The 11,925-nt window shown below is 40.0% G+C and overlaps 1 protein-coding gene across 7 annotated transcripts in view; it reads left to right on the forward strand.

Moving 5' to 3' along the window:
• KLHL5 (kelch like family member 5) overlaps positions 1-11,640 on the forward strand; it is a 90,519-nt gene extending 78,879 nt beyond the window's left edge. For 4 of the 7 annotated variants that reach the window (XM_066385083.1, XM_066385079.1, XM_066385081.1 and 1 more), the window contains 2 exons: positions 6,940-7,111; positions 9,305-11,639. In XM_066385083.1, coding sequence (XP_066241180.1) covers positions 6,940-7,111; positions 9,305-9,361 — 229 coding nt within the window. In that variant the 3' untranslated portion in view covers positions 9,362-11,639. Of the gene's footprint in view, positions 1-6,939; positions 7,112-9,304 lie in introns of all 7 variants that reach the window. The other 3 variants (XM_066385077.1, XM_066385078.1, XM_066385075.1) reach the window with 1 other exon arrangement.
• The last annotated feature ends 285 nt before the right edge of the window (positions 11,641-11,925 follow it).

Genomic DNA, 11,925 nt, shown 5'->3' on the forward strand with positions numbered 1-11,925 from the left:
AATTTTTCTGAATTTGCTGATGTTATTTTTGTGGCCCAACATATGGTCAATTCTTGAGAATGACCCATGTACACTGGAGAAAAATGTATATTCTGTCACTTTGGGATGAAATGTTCTGTAGATGTCTATCATATCCAGGTGCTCTAGTATTTTGTTTAAGGCCAATATATCTTTATTGATTCTCTTTTTGGATGACCAATCTAGAGCCATCAGCGGTGTATTGAGGTCTTCGGCCTTGGCCGGTTGGCTTAGCGGTAGAGCGTCGGCCTGGCGTGTGGGGGACCCGGGTTTGATTCCCGGCCAGGGCACATAGGAGAAGCGCCCATTTGCTTCTCCATCCCCCCCTCCTTCCTCTCTGTCTCTCTCTTCCCCTTCCGCAGCCGAGGCTCCATTGGAGCAAAGATGGCCCGGGTGCTGGGGATAGCTCCTTGGCCTCTGCCCCAGGCGCTAGAGTGGCTCTGGTCGTGACAGAGCGCCGCCCTGGAGGGGCACAGCATCGCCCCCGGTGGGCAGAGCGTCGCCCCTGGTGGGCATGCCGGGTGGATCCCGGTCGGGCGCATGCGGGAGTCTGTCTGACTGTCTCTCCCCGTTTCCAGCTTCAGAAAAAATACAAAAAAAAAAAAAAAAAAGAAATAAAGAAAGAAAAAAGAGGTCTCCAAGTATGATTGTATTTTTGTCAGTTTTTGTTTTAAGGTCAATAAGTAGCTGTCTTATATATTTTGATGCTCCTTGGTTTGATGCATAGATATTAAGAATTGTTATGTCTTCTTGATTCAGCGTCCCCTTAATCATTATGAAATGACCATTTTTGTCTCTGAGTACTTTTGCTATCTTATAGTCAGCATTATCAGATATGAGTATTGCTACGCCTGCTTTTTGGGGGATGTTATTTGCTTGGAGTATTGTTTTCCAGCCTTTCACTTTGAATTTGTTTTTATCCTTGTTGCTTAGATGAGTTTCTTGTAGGCAGCATACAGTTGGATTTTCTTTTTTAATCCATTCTGCTACTCTGTGCCTTTTTATTGGTGAGTTTAATCCGTTTACATTTAGTGTAATTATTGACACTTGTGGGTTCCTTATTGCCATTTTATACATTGCTTTCTGTTAGTTTTGTGTCTTGTTTGATTCTTACCTTTTGTTTTTTTGTCTTTTGTTTTTGTTTGGTTGTATTCCATACCTCTTTCCTCTGTTGCTATCTTTTTTAAATCATGTGCTTTTGGTGGTGGTTTTTTCAAGGGTGGTTACCATTAAGTAATAAAAAGGGTTCCTACCCTGTTCATTGTAATGCACTATCTTGTGAGTACTTCTGTACTCCCTCGTCCTTTGCTACGGTTAATTTCTGTCCTCTCCCCCCCCCTTTTTTTTGTTTGTTTTTATTGTCACAGTTTAAATTTGGTTTTATTGTTTTCTTGGTGGAGCTTTTACTTGTGGTTTTGTTTTTCTTTTGTTCTTTGTATCTGGTTGGAAAACCCCCTTTAGTAATTCCTGGAGTGGGGTTTTTCTGATAATAAATTCCCTCATCTTTTCTGTATCTGTGAATGTTTATTTCTCCTTCGTATTTGAAGGATAGCTTTGATGGGTATAGTATTCTTGGCTGAAAGTTCCTGTCTTTCAGGACTTTAAATATTGGGGTCCACTCTCTTCTAACTTGTAGAGTTTCTGTTGAGAAATCCGATGATAATCTAATGGGCCTTCCTTTATATGTTGTCTTCTTTTTTTCCCTGGCTGCCTTGAGAATTTTTTCTTTGTTGTTGGTTTCTGCCAATTTCATTATGATGTGCCTTGGAGTATGTTTGTTGGGGTTAAGAAAACTCGGAGTTCTGTTTGCTTCTTGAATTTGAGGCTTTAGTTCTTTCCACAGGCTTGGGAAGTTCTCATGTATAATTTGTTTGAATATGTTCTCCATTCCATTTTCTTTCTCTTCTCCCTCTGATATACCTATTATTCTTATGTTATTCTTTTTGATGGAGTCAGACAATTCCTGTAGGGCTTTCTCATTTTTTTAAATTTTTGAGTCTCTTTCTTCTCTCTTTTGTGCCTCAAGTTGCTTGTCTTCTATGTCACTAATCCTACCTTCTATCTGGCCTGTTCTATTAACTAAGCTTGTTACCTCATTTTTCAGCTCGTGAATTGAGTTTTTCATCTCTGTTTGATTTGTTTTTATAGTTTCAGTTTCCTTGGTAATATATTCTTTGTGTTTGTTGAGTTGTTTTCTGAGCTCCCTAAATTGCCTTTCTGTGTTTTCTTGTATATCTCTAAGTATTTTTAGGATTTCTATTTTAAATTCTCTGTCATTTAGCTCCAAGGTTTCTAATATATTAAATTTTTTCTCCATAGATTTTTCCTCATCTATCTGTGCTACCTCTCTCTGTCTTTTGTATCCATGATATTCAATTTCCTTTTCCTTAATGGTTTCTGAGGATGGTTTTGTTGATAGTACTAATGAGAATTAATAAAGAATAAAAAGTTGAAAAAATTTAAAAAAATTATTATTTCCCCCCCTGTTTTTTTCCACTCCTCTCCTCTCCCCTCCTTCTTGGGAAAATCTTGTGGTGAACTGTGAATTATATTGTGCTAAATAGAACAAAAACTACTTATAACTACCTCTCCCTGAGTTGGGGAGAAGTGATAAAGGGGCAAAAAAAGGGGGTATGGACCCACAAAATGAAAAAAAAGGAAAAAATTTGGGTCAAGAATAAAATTATTTGCTTTTATGTGATAGTTAACTAAGAGATATAATGAGAGGAATAAGAGGGAAACAGGAAAAATGGGAAAAAAATTAAAAAATTACTATTTAGTGGAGCAAAAACTAGATAAAATGGAGAGCCAGGGTTGGGAACACTACTAGTGAGTTAAAAAAGCGAAGTAAAAGAAACCCCAAAGTGCCACAAAGAAAAATTTGAGTCCCAAATAAAATAATTTGTTTATGATTGAGGATTAAATGAGAGGAAAAGTAAAGGAGAAAAGAAGAAACTAATATAGAGGGAGAAAAAAAGAAAGAAGAAAACACAAAAAGGAGAAAAAAGAACAAAAGGAGAGAGAGAGAGAGAGAGAGTTAAGGGTTTTGGAGTGCAACCCTCATAGAAAAGAAGAAGAAAGAAAAGATAATGGGAGATGTAACATTTATGGGTAGTGTAGTTCAAGGAGAGGAGAGAGTACGAATGGCAGAGAATTAAACAACCAAATTGGGAAAGGAAGAAAATAATCAAGACAAGAAGATAAGAGAAACAAACGAACAAATATAATAAAATGGGAAAGGTTATAAAGTCTGTGGATTATTCTGGATTTTGAGAGGTTATCTTCTTGCTCTTTCTTTTCTCTCCCTCTTCCTGGTCAGTGACTCTGTACCCCAAGTTCTGCCCCTGTAGCACATTTAGGTAGAGGTTTGCAGTTGATAAGTCTCTATGGCGATGTCATGTATTGTGCTTCAGTCTCGTTGGCAGTCGAGGCTCATTAGCATTATAGGCTCCGACAATGAGAGAGTCCGTTTTCCCGGAGCCTCTCTTCTAGTCTTTCCTTCCTGAATTAGCAGCCTGATGATCCAGCTATAGAGTTTCTGCTGCCTCTGCCTGGAGAGTAAGAGGCTCAAAGAGCTGGCAAATCCCCACTCTATTCCCACTCAGCGCAGGGCTCTGGGTAAGACTCAATCAGTCAGAGCCACCAGCGTAATCAGGCGGGGCTGGGAGCCAGTTGTTTTCAAGGTGCCTTTCTATGCGCCTCTAGGCACATCCCAAATGCCTCAGGACTCTGTGGGTCGCCTTTCCCCAGGCTTTTGGCACTTTGTAACCTGTTTTGGCTGGGTAGAAGATGCCCTGGTCACTGTTTGCAAAGCAGGAGGACTTACAAGCTGCCAAATCCCTCTTTTTAACATATAGCCCTGAGTATGCAAGCTCTGCCAATCAGAGGTTGCCCCCACCCCTATGTGCATAGCATAACAAGAGGTACTAAAAGATATCTTCCCTCTTGTCATAGATCGCTGACCTGAGAGGGAGCTTGTCAGTTAGGGTCGCATAGTTCAGTTGGGAGGCGAGCAGACTGTGGGTTAAACTAATCCTTCACAGGTCTGTTAGCTTGTATGACTGGGTGAGGCGCCCACCCGCCTGGAGAAGTTCAAGCGTAGGGAATCTCGCTTTCCCGCACCGCTCTTCAGGGCCTGGGGTGACACTGAGACTCTGGTCACAGCCCACGCAAAGGCCTCTGACTCTGCCCCTCTGTTCAGTAACACGGGCGCCCACTCCCGGGGAATCTCTCGCCCACTCTCCGCGCTCGCCGACCAGGATATCGTGCTGGCTGCCTCTTGCCCTGGGTGAGGTGCCCTCCCCGCTGGGGGAAGTTTGAGCTCGAGTGTAGGGAATTTCACTCCTGCTCACTCCCTGCGCGCCGCTTTTTCAGGGTGCAGGGGCAACCCCAAGACTCTGGATTAAGCCCACACAAAGGCCTCTGACTCTGCCCCTCTGTTCAGTAACACAGGCACCCACTCCCAGAGCTCTAGGAGGAATCTCTCGCCCACTATCTGCGTGCTCCGACCAGGAGATCGGGGCGGATGGCTGCCCCACTTGTTTTTCTTTGTCTGGATTTGGCACAAGCGTTAGCTTGTGTTGACTGGGTTGCCACAAGCACAGTTTTTCCTCGGCTTGAATGTCTGTGCTGCAGCCTGGTACTATTGACACCTTATGCCCGCCTCAGTTCCTAGACTCTCAGTTCCCAGTGAAAGCAGCCCTTATTTAGGTTAGTGAGGAAGGCGGAGTGTTTCTTCCTCCATCTTATTTCCTTCAGGGTTGATTATATATTTAGTCAATTTTTCGCTCGATCATACCTTTGCGTTTAGTGTGGAACTGGTGGAGGCTCCAAGGATAGATTTTTCTGTCTCTGGTTGAAGATCTTGTTGAATTTTTGGGGAGATTTATCGGTATCGCTCCTTACAGCGCCATTTCTCTGACGTTACTTCTGGCCATCTCTTAGTCTGTCTCCCAAGAGCCTTCTCAGATCCTTCTCTCATAACTGCCCCCTTAAACGTGACCTTAGAATTGGTTATATAATTTAACTCAGGGGTCCCCAAACTATGGCCCGCGGGCCACACGAGGCCCCCTGAGGCCATTTATCCGGCCCCCACTGCACTTCCGGAAGGGGCACCTCTTTCATTGTTGGTCAGTGAGAGGAGCACATTGACCATCTCATTAGCCAAAAGCAGGCCCGTAGTTCCCATTGAAATACTGGTCAGTTTGTTGATCTAAATTTACTTGTTCTTTATTTTAAATATTGTATTTGTTCCCGTTTTGTTTTTTTACTTTAAAATAAGATATGTGCAGTGTGCATAGGGATTTGTTCATAGTTTTTTTTATAGTCCGGCCCGCCGACTGTCTGAGGGACAGTGAACTGGCCCCCTGTGTAAAAAGTTTGGGGACCCCTGATTTAACTGAATCATAGAAAAACATTATTGTCTATCATTTTGTACTGGGCACTGTGCCTAATAAAAAAAGAATAGGAGCTCAGTGAATTTCAGAGATAATGAACTAGGGGCCAGAGGCTAAATGAGTGAAAACGAGGGGGGCATTTATTTCTAACACATTTTGATATGAAATGAAATAATATAATAAAAGACTCATAAGGCTTGGAAGCTTTAACAAGTAAGTCATCCAAAATGGCCTCATGAAACTCAAGTGTGGGGCCAGGTAGACAGCCTAACATCAGTTTGGAAGACTTGGACAGTGGTTCAGACTCCTTCTGTGTATTCAGTCTAGTTCAAGGAAGGGAGAAAATTGACTGGATTTAGGAGGTAGAGTCAATAAGAGCATGTCTAAACACTCCAAAGCAGAAAGGAATATGATTCATTCAGAAACGGAAGGGCAACCACTGTCGCCTGAGAGCAGGGTGATGGAGAATGGCAGGAGTGGAGTGGGGGGAAGGACAGGTCGCATAAAGCAGTGTTTCTCAACTGCCAATCTGCCGAAATTGTGTGCCGGTCCGCAAAAGAATTAACCACCCTGATGTTTATGAAGATTATAGACCCGATGAGCTTAGTTGAATTCATTTATGCTCAGGGTGATTTTTCTGCCTTAGTGGTCCCCAAAATAATTCTCCTGTTTTCACCAGTCCCCAAGTGTAAAAAGATTGAAAACCATTGATGGAAAGTATTGAGTCCTTATGAAGAATTTTGTATTTTAAACACCAATGGAAAGTTAATGTATATGTGTGTGTTATTTAATAAATTATAAATAAAAGAAGAATAAAAAGTGAAATGAAGGTTTGTTGGTGACAATGATTGCTTTCTGTGAAATAATAAATAGAGTTGGTTGGGTTTGGGGGGGTTGTTTATTTGTTGAGAAAGCAGTAATGTTACACCTGCTTTTCACCTATACTGGGGACAGAATAATTCTGACTATGCTTATTGCATGTTATAACCCAGGAAAGGAATATGGATGTTTTTATACACTTTGCTCCATAAATTACTGCAGGCTCACTGTTGTATTGCAGCCAGTGAAAAGTTTGTTGCTAAAATAGGTATTAGAAGCTGTTTGGGTCATCTCAGTATGTATCTGCTCTTAGACAGCTTTAGGCAGTTCTAGTACGCATACTTTCATGAAAGAAATAAGAAGGTCCAAAAATGGACAGCTACAATGATTGAGGCTATAAGTCATCTTATATAGATCTTCACATATGTTTTTCTCCAATTTTCAGTAGGCAATCTGAAACCTAAAAGCAGTTTTCAGTATTTACATTAGCTCTTCTGAAAAGCTTAAGTGTTGTGCATCTGCTAAATGAATCTGTAATATTGTACGTTATAAGTTTTCAGGAAAATATTGTTAGTTTTCTAAATCATGTTCAAATGTACTTTATTATAGCAGATAAGAAGACAAAAGATAGACTTAAAGAACAAAACTGTTTTTACATAAATATTACGAGAACAATGTCAGCTCCAGTTCTAAAATTTTCTTTCAGATATGATCCCAAAACAGACGTGTGGACAGCAGTGGCATCTATGAGCATCAGCAGAGACGCTGTGGGGGTCTGTTTACTTGGAGATAAATTGTATGCGGTTGGAGGGTATGATGGACAAACTTACCTTAATACAGTGGAGGCTTATGATCCCCAGACAAATGAGTGGACCCAGGTATGTCATTTCATTATTCCACATATTTTGAGGTTTTTAAATTTTTTTATTTAAGCATAGTTGGTTTACAGTCTTATTTTGATTATGTTAGTTTCAGGTGTACACATACAGTATAGTGACTCAACATTTTTATACCTTACAATGTGATCACCCCCCTAATTCTAGTACTCTGTCACTGTGCAGATTTATCACAATATTATTCACTATTCCTCTTTTCTTTTTCATCCATCTCCTCACCCCCTCCATACTGGTAACCAACCATCTTTTTGGTCTCTGTTTATATGTCTTGTTTTGTTTGTTTGCTTATTTTGTTTTATTTTTAGATTCCACATACAAGTGAAATCATATAGTAGTTGTCTTTCTCTACCTAACTCATTTCGCTTAGCATAATACCAGCGTATGTGTCATGACATGTACTATTCACAGTGTAACGCTTAGTGTCTTGGTTTGAGAAAAGCTGCTAATTACAAACAGATACTTTGATTTAAATGACTTAGAGGTCACTCCTAGAATATTATAAGTAGATATGGTTTTAAAATAAATTATTTGTTCAAGGAGATATAACTGTGATCAAAACAACTGATTCAGATGGAGAATAATTGAAAAATTCTTACAATTGAAGTCTGTTGTGTTCATTGATACAAAGCAAACTTTCTTAGTACTACTTTATATGTTACTCTTTTCCAAACACTGTTTTATTTCTCTTAGGTCAAATACATAAATTCCTACTATGCTCAAAGTAGTCCTTTGAAAACTATTCTTTTCACACTTTTATTTTCACTATTAATTGCCTAGTGTCTAGGACACATTAAAAAAAAAGAAAAGGAAGAAAGGACAAGCCCTAGTTGGATAGCTTGATTGGTTAGAGTGTCGTCCTGATACGCAAAGGGTATGGGTTCAGTCCTCAGTCAAGGCACATTAAGAAACAAATTGATGTTTCTATCTGTCTCTCTCTCTTCCCTCCCCCTCTCTAAAAATCAGTAAACAAGTTTTTAAAAAAAGAAGACAATAAGTAAAAGACAGTAACAGAAAGATTGAAGAGCTATTCCTTATCCATAAGTTTCTAGTCCTTCACCAGCACCCCACACTTCTGTCAGAGAGTTTGTTCGTCAAGTTTGTTTCCACTACTAGGGAGTTAAATGGATGGTATCTTTTATTTACTTACTCTGCTAATAAGCAGTAGAATGGGTTTGGACCTTTCAGCCATGCATAGAGAAAGCAGTCAGTAAATGGGCAGTTACTGTTCCCTCTGGCGTAAGCAGATGCCAGGCACACAGTGTGTGTTGTGTCCTCTGTCTGAGGTAACACTTCTCTTACAGGGCCTCTCTCAATGAGACTTGATATTTTCTCCACACTGGTCACAAAGTTGCTCTTAAGAATTCAGCATTTCGGCCCTGACTGGTTGGCTCAGTGGTAGAGCGTCGGCCTGGCGTGCAGGAGTCCTGGGTTCGATTCCCGGCCAGGGCACACAGGAGAGGCGCCCATCTGCTTCTCCACCCCTCCCCCTCTCCTTCCTCTCTGTCCCTCTTTTCCCCTCCTGCAGCGAGGCTCCACTGGAGCAAAGTTTGCCTGGGCGCTGAGGATGGCTCTGTGGCCTCTGCTTCAGGTGCTAGAATGGCTCGGATCCCCAAGATGGGCAGAGCATCGCCCCCTAGTGGGCGTGCCGGATGGATCCCGGTCAGGCGCATGCGGGAGTCTGTCTGACTGCCTCCCCGTTTCCAGCTTTGGAAAAATACAAAAAAAAAAAAGTAAAGAAAAGAAAAAGAATTCAGCATTTCCTTACATCCATAGAGTACCTCATTTTCATTGTGCTTCATGTAGGACAATTCCTGAACTATTTTTTTAAAACACCTTTTTCACAATATTATATAAATATTGAATTATTATATTGTACACCTGCAACTAATATAATGTTCTATGTCAATTATGTCTCAATTAATAAAAAAGAAAAAAATTACCTTTAAAGAAAGATGAGTAATACCTAATCATGTGATGTACCCCTGTGATGTGGGGTGTCTCTGAAAGTTTGACATTAAAAGGGGGTTTGGTGGAAGGGACCAGGCCAGCAGGAGGTCTGGGGCAGCAGCTTTTTGCCAAGAAGTATGGACTATTTCAGCGTTTCACCAACTGGTCAAGTAGTATCAACAGTTGTACCTACAAACTCAACACATGTGTTTTCTTGTTTCTTTTTAGGTTGCTCCACTGTGCCTAGGAAGAGCTGGGGCTTGCGTTGTGACTGTAAAATTATGATTTACTGCTTTGGTTTCTAAATGAAGATATCTTTTTCTTTTATGAATTTAGTATATTTATCCTATGGTAAACTGTTACATCTTAAATATATTTGCAATGCCACATTCCTGGGCACAAAGTGCCTGCTCTTAAAGTGAAGATTTTAAAACAAGGGAGAATAAACCAGAATTGTATGCTTCCATTTCATAGTAAATCAAAACTACAACAGGAAGATGATATATATACATTCCTCATATAAAATATGAGAACAGACACACTGCTCCTAAACACAGCCCAGAGTTAACTGGGATTTCATTTCGTCATAATCAAGCACATCTTCCTCACATTGTCCAGATTTCTTTTATTACAGTGCAAATGCACCAGATAAAACTTGTAACATTTTCCTTTGTAACTTTATCATACATGAATTGCCGTAATTTTTATTCATTTCTTTGCTTGTTTGTGTAACCACAACCACTCTTGTAATGATATACTAAAGATTATGCTATTTAGTTTTTTCAGAAATAATTGTACTATATGTGCTTTGGTTGTGGGTTATATTTCTAAAATTGGGTTAGTCCAGTGAATAAAGAAAAACATTTAAGAGTTAAAACCATAATGACCAAATAAAAACTTGATATGATTGTTGGGATTTATTTAAATATTTATTCTATTACATCTAGATTCACCAAGTATGTGTTATGATATTCTCAAATTGGAATTGAAACATGATGTTTTCTATTAAAGTTAAGATATGCAAATTTATATAGAGAAAATAAATGTTATATATCCTCCTATAATGTTCTTTCACCTAACAAGTATTTAATTATATGAATTTGTTTTCTTTTATAAAAGATGTTTTGATTTTGTCTTTTGATGTTAACAACACTGGTAGGGGTATTCTTATATTCTCCAGTGTGTATACGCCTCCTCTGCCTTGTTTCTTCTGTTTTGCCACAGTTAGTAACCCTTTGTGCTTCTTTGTAATCAGTTCAGGGGGAATGGGCTAATTGAATATTCAAAAGATAAGTTTAAAGTGTTTATTACCCAAAGTTTTGTACATTTGTAAACTCTAATTACATATGTGAATGGTAATACTCTCAGTGGATTGTTTATTGTTTGCAAAAATGCACTGGGCAGTAACATTTTATGATAAATCCTTTTAGGTATAAGTCATTAATTTATATCTTAATATAAAGTGAGTATAATCCAAATACTCATCTTTTAAAATACAATATTGTGGTTAATGTGTTTTTGTTTTTGTTTTATATCAAGGTAGCATCTCGCCCCTTCTGGTGCAGGCTGAGACCTGTGATTTGAGGGGAAGTACTTGTACAAGTACTTGTGCTCATTGCTCTGAACACTCATCATCCACTCTGGTTCCTCTGCCCACAGTGGAGCCAGACTCCTGTTAAAGTGAAGGACTGATTCCCCTCTCTGAGGACCTTCCTTTCTTTTATGGGATTCACTAAAAGAACAGTCCCTTTGATTTTCTGTCCCACTAGAGGGCCTCTCTGAAGCAGTGTTATTGTCAACAGGACTGGCTGTCCTAGACCCTAGTGAAGAGGACCATTTCTTTCCTAGTGACAGAACATTGCCAAACATTCCTTCTTCCCCTAGTCTAGGGTCTTACAAATCTAAAGGAAAATAGGGCTCTTCCTTGTGTCCATCATCCAACATTGCTGCCTTGACTTTAGTATTAGTCTCTTTATTGAGATGTCTAGCTGCTTTTTATTTTAACCCCAACTGGCAACCACCTTATGAGAAACAGTATTTGCCAATAATTATTGAATGCTCATTATGAACTAGGAACTAAGAGCTTGCACAAACATGATTGTACTTAATCCTCATAACAACCTTATGAGGTAGGTTTTATTATTCTTTTTACAAAGGAAGAAACTGGGGCAGAGAGGTTAACTCCAAGGTCATATACAGCAAGTAGTGGCAGAGCAGGGCTCTAATGCAGGCCGCTGGCTCAGGAGTCCACATTTGTGTCGTTCTTGCTTCTGGGTAGAACAAGAGATTCCATTTTATGTGGGGAATCATTCATTTTAGTCAAAAGACAAATGAAGTTTATGCTTTTTAGAAGTAAAATTTATACCAGTCACACTCCTATCAGAAAATTTTGGTTCCTTGGTATTAGAGGAAATTTTGCTTAGATAGCTTATGGAATTTTATATATATTTTGTTTTAGAAAAGTAAATGTAAGAATGCATGACATATTTTAACTTTTATAAATGTTAGATAAATTGCATTGTATATCAGATGACTGAACCATAAACAAATTTATTCATCAAAAATAAGCTTTATTGGCTCTGGCCGGTTGGCTCAGCGGTAGAGCGTCGGCCTGGCGTGCGGGGGACCTGGGTTCGATTCCTGGCCAGGGCACATAGGAGAAGCGCCCATTTGCTTCTCCACCCTCCCCCTCCTTCCTCTCTGTCTCTCTCTTCCCCTCCCGCAGCCAAGGCTCCATTGGAGCAAAGATGGCCCGGGCGCTGGGGATGGCTCCTTGGCTTCTGCCCCAGGCGCTGGAGTGGCTCTGGTGGCGGTAGAGCGATGCCCCAGAGGGGCAGAGCATCGCCCCC

Source organism: Saccopteryx leptura, chromosome 5 (assembly GCF_036850995.1).
Source record: "Saccopteryx leptura isolate mSacLep1 chromosome 5, mSacLep1_pri_phased_curated, whole genome shotgun sequence".
NCBI classification, from domain to species: Eukaryota; Metazoa; Chordata; class Mammalia; order Chiroptera; family Emballonuridae; genus Saccopteryx; species Saccopteryx leptura.